This window comes from Vicugna pacos, chromosome 12 (assembly GCF_048564905.1).
Source record: "Vicugna pacos chromosome 12, VicPac4, whole genome shotgun sequence".
NCBI classification, from domain to species: domain Eukaryota; kingdom Metazoa; phylum Chordata; class Mammalia; order Artiodactyla; family Camelidae; genus Vicugna; species Vicugna pacos.
Window position 1 is genome coordinate 18,971,879 of NC_132998.1, and position 16,474 is coordinate 18,988,352.

Sequence of the window (16,474 nt, forward strand, 5' to 3'; positions counted from 1 at the left end):
CACTAGAATATTAGATAATTCTGAGAGTCACTTAACTGTCATTCCTAGCTGTGTAAAGACTGTCACATCTCAATTAAAAAATGGAAGCACTCTACTTTTCAAAATTCATCATTTCACGTACGAATAAATACAGCAATATGATGATACTCTACAAGAGCTGTGATTTTTGAGGTTGATGATAAGAAAAGCATAAAATAACATCAGAGTAGAATACAAAAGTAAAAAAAAACTTCATATACTATGTTAATTTTACTTTTAAAAAACTAACTTAAAAGTATTACTGATTCTGAAAATCAGGTATGTAGAATATTCAATTTAGAAAATTACTCACTTCCAAAATTAGAACACTGATAAGTTCTAGAATTTGGCTTTCAGTACTCAAAATGTTTCAACTCATTCAGTAAAATGATTTCGTGTTGGAATTTATGTCAAATGCTTCAGTTATACTCTTATTTTGTTTTCCCCAAGAAAACTCAAAACGTCATGAATGATAGGGGTCATTCAAAAATACGCAGGACCCAGAACAGAGAGGACAGTACATTTACCACATATGATCAACATTTCAACCTCTATTATACTTCACAACTTGTTATTGGATTTAAAGCACCTGTATATGGTGATTTCATTTTCACTCTACGGCCTATGGTATTGGATTGAACACTGGAACTTGTCCCATTGGATTAAATCATGCAACGGTCACAGAATCAGGTTAAGTGGTTTATAAGGCATATTGGAACGAGTTAAAAATCATTTTATATCCATTTAAAAGTTTATTCTTTTGGATGAAGGGGTTCCCGAATGCCTCAGTCATAACGTATGTTGTGAATCAGTCGGATGGTTTGTTAAAGTGTAATTTATTTGGCTTAGGACGGAGCCGCAGGGATTGGAAGGAACTGTAGCCATCACAGGGATGAAGGGTGTCCTCTGAGCTGGGTTGGGGACAGCAGCCGTCACACCACATTCAGAATTCCAAGTAGACAAGGATGCCAAGGGCAGGCAGCAGTAAGCCGAGAAGACATGGTGATAGCAGGGATGCACCTATAGTGGAAACCAAAAGGCGTGTATTATTTCACTGAAACCATCCCAGCTGCCCGTTTGCCCTGCTTTGGGAAAGTCATATTATGTAACCGTGAAAACCAAGTGGGTCCTTTAAAAAAACAGCTTCTCTTAGTCTTAAGTGACTTAAGGAAAACAAAACTGTTTGAGCAAGGATTTTGTGTGTGATAGCATGTGGACTATTTATACAACATAATCATATAAATCATTTAAGACAGTAAGATCACAAATGTTGATGTTTTTTTCTATGATCCAGCAGTCCCCAACTCCTATCAGAAGGCACTAGGCGAAGAAACACATGTAAATAAATAAAAAATCATAAGTAAGCTGTTAAAAAGTAAGATAAAGAGATGTAGCAAAAAAGCTAATAATGTTACCGGGGCAATGACATCATAGGTATACTGGAAGGTCTTACATAATTCATAACCTGATGGTTTTAAAACATTTAGGTGCTTATATTCAATGATTTGAGAAGCATTTTTGATAATAGTCAATAACCTTCTATTCAAATTTTGATCTCAAGAACAATTGTCCTGATACTAAAAATAAAATGCTGTGCATTAAAAATAAAAAATAATGTAATATTCTATAGGCTTAAATTACGTCTTGAGTGCTACCTCAAAGGGCTCCTCCTGGGGTCAGGTAAGTTTGTAGGTCCACAGCCAGCCTCACTGGAATTCCTGAGAAAGGGCTGAAAAGTGTGACTGACTCGCCACAACTATCAGGCACTGTCTTCAATGAACTGCTGGAGTGAGGGACAGGCTAAAAATTACAGTCAACAGTCTGGAAATATAAGAGATTTGTGTCCATTTTTGGAAGTTTAATCTCTAAATTTGAAACTTTAAATCATTGATATGTACAATATCAACAGCGGCCCACACAGCCCTTTCTTTGGAATATTCCTCTTATATTCAGGAAGATTCAAGGAATTTCTCTGGAATCTCGTCACTGGAAGCACATTCATACTCCCTGTGTGGTGGGAGATGCTTGTGTCTGCCCACATGCCAGCATCTCAACTGTCGCCCTGTTGGCAGCATGCGGTGCTGCATGGAACGTATAAGAGAGAAAACACCATCAGACACAGATAAAGGGTTCTTAGAAATGAGGAAGACAGTGACGGTCCAAAAGTGAGAACAGAGCAGCAGGGCAATAGAAACAGCCCTAAAGCAGCTGCTCATAGCCTCATTATTAGAGATGCTGCATGATAACGTTATCGGTTGCAGTGACGACAATGACAATGACCGTGATGGATCCTACTTACTGTTCCACAGCTGAGACAGACGCCACGCTGGCCCTTTGTGTGCATTATGACATCAATACAATAGCCTATGATGGAAGGTCTTATATCATATAGATTACATAACTCAGATTCAGGTAAGATGACTTGTTCAAGGCCTGTGGCCGGTAGCAGGCAGAGCCAGGATTAGAGCTCAGATTGGCATGGCTGTGATGCCCACGCTCTCTCTCTATCCTTCTGCCACTTTCTTCAGAGAGCTTTGGAAAGGGATCCCTTCTAGAAAAGCATCAGGACACTGTGTCCTGCACTTAACATGTCAGGGCAAGGGCAGAGGCAGAAAATGACGCACGGGAAAGCACAGAACCTAAGCTGTTTGAAAGCATCTTTATCCTTGAAGTATTTCTCCTTCTATTTTTCTACATAGATGTTTAAAACACATGTCACAGCGCATACATTATTTTATTCAGCAAGATGACCGATAATAAACCTCATTCGCACAGAAAAGCACTCGTTTTCCGTGTCTGACCTAACTGAAATGATCTTTCCTGAAGACCTTTGTCTGAGAATGAGTTTAGGGTATCTGCAACGCTCTGTCCTTTGACCACAGATTGCATCAGTGACGGGTACACATTCACGGACTCGCCTGAATGTGTGGCTTGGCTCAGACAAACTGTGGCCGCAGGAAGAAGGTTAGTGAATTGTGGATGCCATTTTGAAGTTTTGGTGTTAGCATGAAAACCAAACACAGTTTCATAATTTGTGGCTTCAACATCGGGATATTTGATTTATTTAAAATAAATGCTTCATGTTTATGTGTGTTCTATTTAATTCCTCTAATGGCTCAAGCTTATGTAATTGTGGTCTTTATCTTCAATTCTCTTCCACATTCCAAACACAAATTAGAGACTGGCTTGAATTACTATTTAAAGTCATTTTAAATGTGGGATCCTTACATTCTTGAGGGGTTTTCAACATATATTGGTTTTTCTGTCGAACGAAATGTGTATCATAATACTGCTATCAAGCATTCAGTACTTACATCATATGCAGTAAACATACACTTTGCCTTTCACATATCTACTGAATTTCAAACACAAACCATCAGTCTGGTGAATAACCTTTCCCTGTCAGAACAAATGTAAAGCCAATCTAGAGAGTTAAATTCCTTCTGTTAAATTTCTTGATTTTTTAAAAGCTAAACTGCTCAGATTTCTTTTTCCTTCAAGAAGGATTCCTGCTAAAGGGAGTTACATATTGAAAAGAAAAGCTTAATTAAAAGTTAAGCAGTGCTGAACAATCTCTGAAAGTATTATGGTCAGTAGGGAGTCACTCTAGTGAGTTTTCAATACAAATCTCTTTTCTGATGCTTAAGTTTGGACATCATGGTCCAATACAAACTGCCAATGCTCGCTATAATATTGGGAATGTTTCCTTGTGGTGTCACTTTCTGTGTTCATAGTTGTTAATATCTCTAGACTGTGGACAACTTCAGGACAGGGACTACGCCCAAATCATATTTTCAGCCGTGTTGACTAACACCAAGCCACGTATACCGTGAGTACTTGAACCGTAAACTTACAACATGACAATTCTTCCACTTTAAGCCCTGTACCTTTTCTGGTTGCAGAGCACAAGGTGGGAAAATGCTGAGACAGTTTTCCATTTTAAGTCAATTATTATAAGCCTATCTACCTGCTTTTGACAAAAAGAAGTAATGAATATTTACCCCAGTTGGGTTTGAATGTTTCTGGAAAAGAAAACAAAAGAGAAATCAGAAAATAAAATGGATTTTACCTTTGAGATACAGTCAACTTTTTCTATAATTTTTTTTTGCCTTTGGGTATTGTTTTATCATAGTGTCTCTGTGTATCAGCCTATTTATTTTGCACTTGATAATTTTATCTCCTACGCCTCTTTGAGAGAGCAAAATACTAACGTATGTGAAGAAGAAAAAAAGACAGCTTAAGACCTACTTGCAAGTTGTGCCAATAGCTAAGCTGTCTAACTTTGGGCAAAAGAGAACATTTGGACTCAAAATACAGCTCTGAGGCTGGTGTGACCCTTGGCCATTTTACTTGTCAAGGCTGTGGATTTTCCTTCTGTAAAATAATAGGGTTCAAAGTTATAAGTCGTTAGGTTCCTAGCATGGCCATGAGTCTATGATTCTAAGCAAACCATACTGTATTTAAGAATATCAAGCATTGAGCCATAAAATTTGCAAAGATATTTGTTATATTTCCCCTGATTTATGATAATCAAAGTTGATATTTGTTTATAAATGCACATTAAAAGCTTGATCATATAAGTGATAGTGGCTACGATGGTTTTTTTCAAACTAGTGAAACCCACTAATCTTGCTGCTTCTACTTGTTCGGCAATTATGAACCCATTTGTCAGGCAAAGTAGGGTTTTTTGGTTTTTTTGTTTTCTGGCAGCAATGCATGGGTTGCTGGCAGCTTATCCTGGCAGGCGTATCCTTTCCCTGCCGTTGACTCTGGCCTTTCCCCTGTCAGGAAATGCTAGATTGCAAGAAGGCATCTCTTCCTGGAGAAAGGAGCAAGGAGCAAGCATTTCCAATAGAGTGACGATCAATCATTTGCTGGGAAATGTAAAAGCAACTTCTAACTACTCTAACTTCTTCTATTGGCCAACAAGCACACGCTAAATAACCTAATTTTCACATAATTTTGGGCCCAGATGAGACTATGATTCTGAAGAGTTTTAAACTGATTTACTTGCTTCTTTAGAAATGGAAGGTGAGACTTTCGCAAAAGCATGAGCCTTGGCATTAGAAAGAATTCTGCTTGAATCCTGTTGCCCTCACTTGCGTGTGTGATGACCTCTTACAAGGTACTTAATCTCTCAGAGCCTCCATTCCCTTATCTGTAAAGTGGGGAGTGCAATATTTCCATAGGAGAGCATTTGGGATAATTTAATGAAAAAAAAGTTAAAAATACAGAGGAAAAGCCATCTGATAATGGTGAATTTGAAATCTGAAACCGTGTGTTCATTTAAGAAAATTCTTATTCAGTGAACATTTAGTGAGAATATGCTGAGTATGGAATGAGACAGAAGAGACTCAGAACTCAGTATTCGGGTTCTACCTGATAAAACATTCAACGTATTTATAATGGATTTCATGGATATCATTTTTTCCTCAACTTATACAAAAGCTTTAACAAATAACAACCCAGTTCTTTATTCAGAAACAAGCGGAGCCACCTTAGTAGATCACCTTTGCATTTGACATTGGAAATAGCTGCTGGGCAGAATATGTCACGCGTAGCTCTGATTTAGCAGAACACATCAAACTATGACTGGAGTCAGTTTTTCTCAACCTTGATGCAAGTTACAGAGGCGAGGGACTTCAGATGCCCATTCTACTTGGCCATACTCATAAAAACAAATATTAAATGATCCCCTCCACTGCCCCAATCTTGCCTTTCCCCAATCAGTTTTTGAGGCAAACAGACAGTAAGCAGAGTCAGAGAAAAAGTTTAAAAATTTGCATGTGCTCCACGCCCAGGCGAATGGTTCCTCCTTAGTGCTAGGCCGGAGGGACCCGTTGAGCATGTCTATGACTAAGACATCCTGGACATCTTCAGAAGCTACAGACACGCAGAGATGAAGGAGGACTGTTCCCTCTGTCTCCCCCTGCCTCCCAAGCAAGACACACTTGCTTGTTCTATAGCTTTGCCTCTTTATGTTTTTAGGAGACCAGCGGGTGTTTTGTACTATTGACAAAGAAGAGTCAGAGTAAAAGTAATTGGTCATGACAGTCGATTTTCCTTCAACGTATAAGTGTATGTAATCAAAAAAAATCCAAATAAAGGGAAGCCAGCAGGGATGTCTTCCCACAAAGTCCACTGAATTTTCCTCCGTTCTTTTTTTACATAAATTTGAGTAAAGGATCTTTTGCTGATTTTAATACCCATGCTCAAGGTCATGGTGGGCACAAGGTTTGTTTGTAGGTGAGCTCATGGAACGAAAATGGCTTAGTCTATCATGAGCCTGGATGTCATCACTATATAATCGTAGAGGGTCTGTTAGTATAGGCACCCCTAAAATTATAGGAAAGATGACGTGTTTTTACCAGGCACATATTTGCCTGCCTATTTCTAGTACCAATATTTGTGGGACAAATCATCCTCCAGTTCTAGGAAAGAATAGGTATCTTGCCTTTTAAATTTACTTAGAACAGCAGACTTTTCAAGAGATGAGTGCTATGGGGGTGACCCAGAAAAGCCTCTTGTCAACTGGCACCGTGAACCCCAAAGTGGAAACCATATCCAATTTCACGTGGCTCTTCTGTGGGATCCCAATTAGCAGCTGTCATTCATGTGGCTGGCCTACCTGGGGGTGGTTTCCAATTTACACATCAGGTTTTATCAAAGTACAGATGCAGGTTAATTTCAATTTAAATGTTACCTCTGCTTTTTTTTTTTTTAAATCAAATCTTCACCTACCCATGAGGAAAACTCCAAAATTTAAATATACAGATAGTGATGATATAAGAATAATAAAAAAATTTTAACATTATTTCATTTATTCATAAATTTTCAGTTCAGTCTGGCCCATAATATGTCTTCAACAAATATATGGTAACTGGATTGTTTTGATTTACTTCTTTATTTTTGATTTATTAAGTGCCTACTCTGTCCAGGGAACTTTTGTAACATGTTATTTTGCTTAATTCTTACAATACCTAGTGGAAGTGTGTCTCATTAGTCTCATTTACATATGAAAGGCTGAAGGCTTCGATTTGCCCACTGAGTACAAAGCAAAACTGGGTACTGAATTGAAACTTGATTCTAAGCCCAGTGCCATTTTCTCCACCACAAAGATGCTCCGTGAATGCTTCTTTATATGGCTAGATAATGCAGTGGTCCAACCTTCCAGAATGTAATGAGTTGAGAGTTGGAAATTATTAAACCAGTTATCTATATGCTCCCACAGCTACACCAGCCAGGGATGCTAGTCCCCCACTGGTTTTCATGCGGTTGGTCAGAGTCATAAATACCTTGGAAGCTTTCCTAGGATCAAACCAGGGCAAAAGTCCCATTTGATCTTTCTTGATTCATCTTTGCTTTGGGGCTATGACAAAGGAGTGACTCGCCTGATTGAGGTGGTATTTTGTTATTTAAAATTTTCCTTCCTAATATGATCCTGAACTCATTCGTTTGTCAGATCTTGGGGCCTCACTGCAGGATTCAGTGTCATCCATCTATCCACAAGGATTAATTTGTGCCTCTCTGGTTTTCCATATGCACGGGAAGTTCTTATAAGAAACTGTCCGAATTCATTGAGTCTTCACAACTATTAAGAGGATCATAACCAACTGAATCTTCATTTTGTACTTCCACGGGAGAAACTGTTTCTCAGATGTTTTACCATGAGTCTGAAATGTGTAAGGAGTTACTGGCTGAACTCAACACTGGTTACTCTAAAGGATTTCTAAGAGTTTGTGCTTGTTCAGTAGAAAATAGAAAATAATTCCAATCACTTTAGATGGTGTCTACATGGAATTTTTCCTATATTTATGAATGTTTATATATTTTTCAGAATTTCTTTTCTTTCCAGAATGCTCATTCTTAGTCATGTTTTCACGGTGCTAAACTCAGATATTTTAAGTTCTTTCCAAATTCTTTTTAGGTTCCAAAAAGTGCTATCTTGCAATCTTCTTGCAGAAAGTTGACTTTCATCACTTCCATAAGGAGTTTATTTTAAAAATCAACATAGTAGTTACTCCTTGCTAACCAGCAGGATTTCTGGGAAATGCTTTAAGAAACCATTTTGTTTATACTGAACAAGTCAAATTCCCACACAGTGAATGGAAATTTCAATATCTGTACTTCTGCTAGCAGTACCAGTCTTCCAGTCATTCCACTACAAAAATTTTGGAGTAATTATTGACTTTCCTTCCACAAGACTTGTGCCTTGTACCTTTCTGTCTCTTGAAAGTGTATTTTCTACAGAGAGACATTCAGATGTTAATTGATAATGATACACTAATGTGTTTGAAATCACATAATTAATTTTCAAGATATTGAGAGAGATATTACAAAATCTAGAAAGAAGTTTGAGACCAATGATTTGCTTTGACATTTATTTCAACTAGACTGTCCTATCTCATTTTTTACTTAGTCTTTCCATATTAGGTTCTTCAAAGTTTGTCACAGCACCACCTCTCTCTCCCGTTATACTCTCAGTTCCATTATTATTCTTATAAAATATCCCCTTCCTTCTGAATTACTTAGCTCAGTTAATGATGTTGCCATGCACTTAATTACTCAGAATAGAATACAAAGAGTCATGTTCAAAGTACTTTTTCCCCTCCCTTGCAATACGTCAACTTGGTCACCAAGCACAAGTGATTCAGTCGTCAACTCAGCTCCAGAATCTCCCTGCTCCACTTTCTCTACTGCCCCTGACATAGTGGTTCAGGACCTCATCACCGTTTACTTAAACACAAGAAAAAGTAAAAAATAAATAAATAAATAAAAAAGAAAAAACCAAAACCACAAATTCAGTCAGCCCCCTGTTCACAGTCTGTATATAACCTATATTCCAATTATCTCTACCTCACTGTTTTTTGTTTTTTTTGAATCCTGTATTACAGAGTCACTGAGTAAGATGCCATTTCAATGTATTCTCAGAATCAACATTTGTTTCCAAACTGAAATGCTCTTTTACCCCCTTCTATGCCTGGGAAATCTTCATTGATTTTATAAGAGCCATTGAAAGGATCATTCTTTGAAATAATTATGTAGGGATTTAATTACTTCCCCCTCATTGCTTGTTTCTACAACACATAAAACACTGTGCTGCAAATTAGTTTTTCATCTGGCTCATTTTTCTGTGAGTTTAGGGTTCCTCAAAAACAGAGTTAATATTTTTATTTATTTTCAAATTTCCAGGGACCAAGTCCTACCTAACACACATTTGGTGCCAGTAAATTTTTTTGTTACACAAGTGGAACTAATGGTCAAAACGTTTTTTCCATTGTACCACCACATTCTGCTCTGGAGACCCCTTCTGCTATAACTGCATCCACGATCTTTCTTTTTCTATACATGTCTGAGAAGGATCGTTTCTGAGAAAACTTAGTATAAGGAATTAGTTTCCCTATTAAATCCCTATTTGTTTGTAGACTAGAAGTCAAGCAGTCATCCCATTTAACCAACATCCAGTAAAAAGCTCAGATTGTAAATATGAACAAACACGGTCTTTCGTTGATAGTCCATATTTTGAGAATGACTTTGCTTGTAAGCCAGAGGTTATTTTATAATATAGGTCAAAAAGGAAATAGAATTCACCAAGAGACATTAGCTACACACCAAAATGTCACTTTTTTCCTCTTGTGAGAATTCTCCTAATGCAGTTGTGAGATTTTAAGTGTTACTTCAAATCTTTCTTACTCTCTATAGTGATTTGGACCTATTTTAAGTTGAAAATATGTTTAGAATATAATCTTGGACCAGAAAAACACAGCTGTCCTGTAGAGGACCATATTGAGATAATCGTTTAATTTGACCATATAATTGGTTCTTTTAAGTATTTTAACTTTAACTAAATCCGATGGAATTTCCATTTGTACAGATGGAGTCTAAATAATTAAAAGAAAGTCATCTGAGTTTATTCATTTCTTCAACGATCATTTGGATGCTGCTTGATTAGATAATGGTAGAGGCTGTGACTTTTTTTTATATAGTCAACAAAATGTAGATCGGAGTTGGGTGCTGGAAAGCTCACTTCTTCCTATCTGGCATTTGCTACTTATTCTGCAATAAAGAATTACTTATAGAACGACCTATGTATTGCTGAGTGTCTTCATTTTTCTTCTGTCATGTCATTTCTCAGCATCAGGTTCCCGTTAAAAATTGCCACGTAGAATTCCTCTCCTCTGGACATAGCACGGAGATTAAGAGCACACGTGCACATTGAGGTGGAGCTCAGTCATTTGAACCCTGGCTTCTCACCTTAACAGTAATGTGCTTTGGAACAAGTTACTTAAACTCTCTAATGCTCAGTTACTTCATCAGTAAAATGGGGATAGTAACATTTACCTTACTGTGTTATTATAACAATTAAAGGAACAGAGAGTGCATTGCTTTTATATATAAATACCTCATAGTTGGTGGCTCTTTTATTGCAATTACTAAAAAGTTCTTTTTCTGACCTGATCCATTTGCCAAAGAATAGATTGCCACTTTTCTGTGGACTCTGCAAGCCACACTCCAAAGAACTCTTTACTGGACCCGGGAAGGAAATGGTACCAGGCCAGGCCCAGACAGAAGGGCATTTGCAAGGTAACAACTGAGATTTAGGACATCATTCAAGATGAGCCAGGATGATCACACTGTGCTGACTACATCTTACCCAGTCTGGATTTCCAAGGTTGTATAAACTTGAAAGTGGGACGGGTACTGAGGTAAGGCATATGCTTCTTTTAAAGTAAAGAGCAGATCCTAGGCTGTAATACCCCCAGTAGAAGCTGAGAAGGCAGAGAGGAAGTCACTGCTGAGGAAATTACATTGACATGACCCAATTTGTAGACAGAGTTGCTAGATGTTTTAGCTAAGTAGGCAGCACACATCTGGATATAATTAAAATTTAATTCTGATCAGTTCTGCTCTGTCTTCTTTTTTCTTTAAGATAATTTCTCTAATTTTTAATAAAATAGAAATGACTTTACTGCCTTATATTAGTTCATTAATTTCCACATAATGAAAGCCTACTATTGCTGTGCTCAGTGCTAGGGCAGAAATAGCCTTTCTTTCCTTGCAGATCACAGGTAGATCACAAGTAAATCACAACTGGAGTGTTTATTGCACTCAGAATGCCCAAGACTCCTTGGGAGCAAAAACGAGGGGCAGCTGCAGGTGGTGGCCGTAAAGGAGTTTCCCAGCTGAGGAGGGACGTGAGCTCAGAAAGGAGAGACAGGAAAAAATAGATGTATGTGCTTCACAAATGCCCCTTCTATTGTGATAATAAAATATTTACCAAGAAATGCATTACTAAAAACAGAACCTAATGAAAAGTAATCCTTGATAGTTAAAGGGAAATAAACTCTTATTCTAAGCCATTGCTTTCTAATAATCTAATTTAAAGTTATAGTAAATCCCCTAAGTGATACCAATTTCCATTTTATTAATTCATTGAACCCTCCAAAATAATAAAAACTTGCAAATCCTTTAAAGTTTAAGGAGATATTTTACCATCATCTTCTTGAATGTAAGTTTAAGGGAAGGTAAAATATCCATTCTGTTAGACTATATTTCAAACAATATCAGAGAAGTTATTAACCTGGGAAAATAGTCACAACAGAAATATTTGCTACTTGAAATAAAGTATAATCATTAGTTTTAAAACTCACACTGTTGCATGTTATCTACTAAAAATCAACTGAGGATAAGCCGTAGAGGACTATTGTTCACTGACCACACAGCGTATCTATATAGAAAATACATGAAACCATAGCAACATGGCATGTTAAAATTAACATATGTATCATCAAATTTGCATAAATACATCTAAGACTTAACAATCTCTAAGTCTAAATATAAATGCATATTAATACACCTATTAACTAAAGAATTAATTCTTTAAATATGGTATGGCAATTGATCATGTGATATGAAGACATTATGCTGTGTAAAGCACATTATTCATGTACTAACTTGTAGCATTCATTGGTAACTGCTGAAGATTAAAGTAAATTATTGAGTGATTGCTATGCATTGTGATAAGTGCTCTTGTCTATATTATCTATACGTAAATTTTAAAGACAAAAAATTGTCCAAGTTTAAAGTAAGGAGAGAATACCATTTTGTTACTTACTAAAGCAAAAATTGATCATTTTTTTATTGTGATTTTTCCATCTTTTGTCTAGCTAACCTTGCCTTGTGTGTCTGATGTTATAGGAAAATACATATCTAGGATACTTGGCATTGACAATAATCTCTAATTTATAAGGAAATGCTTACAATCAAATATGACCTAGGAAATACTTACAATATTGAATTTAATGTTGCCTGTAACATATATGCCTTATTTCCCTCCCAATATCAATGCTGTAAACCCAAGTACAATTTCTGACTTATTTTATTAATCTCAAATTTTAGTAAAACAAATACTTTCCAGGAAGAATGGCAAAGAGATTTTAAAATATGATACAATTTCAAATAATTGCATAATAATAAAAAGCATCCTCATTTTCATTTTAATTTCTTTAAGGGCAATGTAAATTTCCCCCTCTCTGAATTAGAAATTAGTTTATAAAATTCAGATACATAGTAAAATATTGATTATTTAAAAAATTCCTCTGAATATAATTAACAGTCACTACTATATTAATAGAAACGACTCCTTGAAGAATTAGAGGGTAATAAGACAATGGAGCAACTGGGGCTCTTGGTTTACTAATAAATTATATTCCATTGACAGAGGAGCAAAAAGGAAATTAAAAAAATCAAAGCAAGAAATTCTATGTTAAATGATTCTCTTATTTTTTTAACTGAACCCAAGGTCTACAAAGTGTAATAACTGAACAAACATGAGATAGTATATTTTCTGTGATATTTCAATATACCTTAGTTTGTTTAAATGTACTAATAATCACAAAATTTTTTGGAAAACAGTTTTTTGATCCTAGGAAGAACACACAAAAATTATACGTGGCTTCAGAGAGCTGCACAAAGATGTGTTCAACCATCAAAATCATCATAGAAGGGGCAAAGTGATTAACAAAATCATAGAATAACCAGGGTTCCCAGAAATGAGCGATCTTCTCAAGGACCAGCTCCACATTATCATCAGAAAAATAGGCTCAGTGAAAACACAAAAGAGACAGAAGCTAAACAACTTATCTGTGTAGTGCTTTATCCTCCACATCAAATTCATGTTGGATATTGGATACCCATGATGATATATTTATACATTTCGAGGGGTAAGCAGCCACTTACAGTGACTGTATAAAGAGAAAGAGTATCTTTTCATTTATGAAAGTCAAAGCTTTTTTAAAAACCTGAGAATATGTAATGCTACTAAATTAACTGAGGTACTTGGAAGAATGTAAGAATTATGATGGCTATATATTTCAAATGTGATGGCCTCACTCTTTCTACTTCCAATCTTTTTTCCTTTTAAATTGGTTTGCTTTAAGTTTTATGTTTCTCCTTGGATTACAACCTTTTTGTAATTTTAGAATCACATATGCCCAGTTCTCCCTTTGCCATGAAAATTATTATACTGAAAATACAGGCACTTTTAAATTGTGTAAATTTTTCTTCATAATCCTTTTCTTTAGATTTTATTGGCTCTCACATTTTATGACTTTCTATACTTTAAGAATTCTTTTCTGTTTTTATTTTAATCATTAAGCATATATTGGGAATCTGATACATGTGTCATAGCTCTGGAGGGCCAATACTTGTTCTTAAAATATTTATGATCTAAGTCTTTGAGACACTTTAGTACATAAATATTAATTTAGCTAGCTTTACTTTGCTAGTTTGATTGAAAAAGTAAATATTGAGTCAAAATTCTTTGCCAGGTTCTTTGGAAAATAAAATGTAAATATTTTCTTATGAGTTATGTGTTACTTCATTTTAAAAAGGCTTTGTGATAGCTTACAAAGATTCATAAATTATGATAAAGAAAAAATAATTTAGATGAAGGGAAATAAGTTTAGGAGAAATGAAATAAAGCTTAGAGACAATGATATCTAAATAGCCAGAACATCAACCATTGCTACTACTGAAAAAGTACTCAACCTATACTTACATATTTTTAGTGATATACAAAGTTCTATATACTTTGCTAGAGATATTTTGGAAATATGGCTCTGAATTTGGTCAGGCAATGCAGACAGAGAAATAGGTTAATCATTAAGTTCAATATCCCAAAAGATAAAAACAAGTAATGTACTCAAGAAAATCATTTCTACTTCTGGTCCTCAGGCCAGGGGAAGGATGCAGGTTAAGGGACAGTCCAGCTGGGCAGTACCTGGGATAACAACTAATTTCGGAGGAATAGTTATTGACGTACTGAGTCCTTGAGCATTTTAAAGGTCAAAGGTTGGAAGGATGATGAGGAAACAGCAAAAGAGACTGAGAACAGCAACCTAGGACGGAAGAGGAAAATCAAGATAGACTGGTGTCCAGAAAGCCAAGAAGGAGAAAGTGATTAGCTGTATTAATGCCGCTAAGAGACTGAGTAAAATAGAACCAGCTCCTAGATTAGAAACATGAAGATCATCATTGATCTGGACAATAGCTATTTTGATAAAGTGCTAGAATGAAGCAAATTCAAGACAGGATTTGAGAAGAGGAATTAGAGATGCTAAAGATGGACAAGTTATTTTTTGTATTTTGCTCTTAAGTAAAACATGGAACCACGCATTAGTTACAATGAAAGATTTTCCTTTTTTGTTTTGTTTTTTCCTAAAGATGGACAATATTACAGAATGCTTCTATAGTGATGAGAAAAATCAAATAGAAACAAGAAAGATAATGACACAGAAGAAAAAGGAAAGAATGGCTGAAGGAATATTCTTGAATTAACAAGAGGCTTCGGGCTCACATGAGGAGGGCCCTCCTTAGATAAGAATACAGAGCTCAGCCAGGGCAGTGGGAGCGAAGGCAGGGCATGTGGGCACAAATTTAGGTATTGGCTGCTTCTGATTCTTTCTATTTTCTTAGGGAAACAGGAAGCAAGTAACTGACTAACAGATAAGACAGGAAAGATATGTTGGAAATTTAAGGAAGGAGAAGGAAGTGTGAAATCATTGTCTAGGGAATTAGAAAAAAATGAACATACTAGAAAAACCTAGTGGAACGACCCAGCATCCCGGTGGGTCCACTTGAGGTGAGTGGTCGTGAATTCAAGGTGTAACCAGTCTCAACGTTGGGTATTTTTCTCTAGCCACCTTAAGCTGTGAGAGTGTAGGCTTTGAGGAAGTGGACAGTTAGGTTTAATTGACGATTTATCCAAGTGAGTATGATAAAGACAGAGAAGCAAAAGGGAACGGGTGTCTAAGCCAGGAGGTAATGATAATTTGTGGCTGTGGGATGTCAGCCAGATATGGAGAGACAGAAAAGTAAGGGCCGTAGAAAAAGTGGTAAGATAAAGGGTTCGTGGCTCCTGATGGGTCAAAAAATGTCAGGAATCTGAGTACTAAAAAGAGTGAGAAGAAAGATAGGTGGTGGTCAGAGGCGAGTATTTGAGATTATGAAGACAAGATGGAATGGTAAGGGTGAATATGGAGCCATGGGAAGGAAGCATAAACGGGAGGCAGCATTTCAAAGAACTGAGAGGGAAGACAGGGTACTGGAAGAATCATCTACATTGTATCTACATGTATATGGAAATCAACAAAAGGTACGTGTGAAGTCGTGCTGGAGAGAGTGACAGTGATCTGGGCACGAACTTCTTCAAGGAATGAGTAGAAATGATCCAGGGGATTGGTAGACAACTTTAGGAAGGGGAAAGAGTGAGAGAGGCAGATGATATGGGATTCTAAGCAGGGAATTGGAAGCAAGAGGAGAACACTATGGCAGCAATAACAGGAAGCAAGGAGGAAACTTACCACATATGGACCACCTATGGGCCACCCAGCCCAATGTCCAAGAAGAAAGCATATGTATGCTTATTAACACATGAAATAGTATGCTTATTAGCATATTACATAATGAGACTAGGATTAGGTCTAATATATTTTTTTGAAGTGGTCTTGTAGCAGGTGAAACAGTCTGAGAATATCTGGCATTGTTATTGGTGACAGTGATTTGTTGTTAAAATTTATATTTGAAGGAACAATAAATTTTAGTTAGAAATTAGTGAAAATTACAATGCAATTTTTTCTCATTCAAGTTTTGGGACCACTCAAGGCTCAATTCACATTCAAGTCCAGAACCCTTGTCTAGATTGTGATCATGGTAGGGTGGCAGAGGCATGGCAGAGCACAGGTTCATCATGAAAGAGGAATTAAAAAGCCAGGAAATAAATCTCAGCAATGTTCTCCTAGGGCAGTCTACCCAGGCAACAGAAATAAAAGCAAAAATAAACAAATGGGACCTAATTAAACTTACAAGCTTTTGCACAGCAAAGGAAATTGAAAGCAAAACAAGAAGACAACCTATGGAATGGGAGAAAATATTTGCAAAAGATGAGACTGACAAG

The 16,474-nt window shown here is 36.5% G+C and overlaps 1 protein-coding gene across 3 annotated transcripts in view; it reads right to left on the reverse strand.

Moving 5' to 3' along the window:
• Nucleotides 1-750: 750 nt before the first annotated feature.
• The window catches only part of CNTN1 (contactin 1), a 284,008-nt gene continuing 268,284 nt past the window's right edge, over nt 751-16,474 (reverse strand). For all 3 annotated transcript variants that reach the window (XM_006202860.4, XM_072972986.1, XM_072972985.1), the window contains one exon: nt 751-1,038. In XM_006202860.4, the coding sequence (XP_006202922.1) occupies nt 962-1,038 (77 nt within the window). In that variant the 3' untranslated portion in view covers nt 751-961. The remainder of the gene's footprint in view (nt 1,039-16,474) is intronic.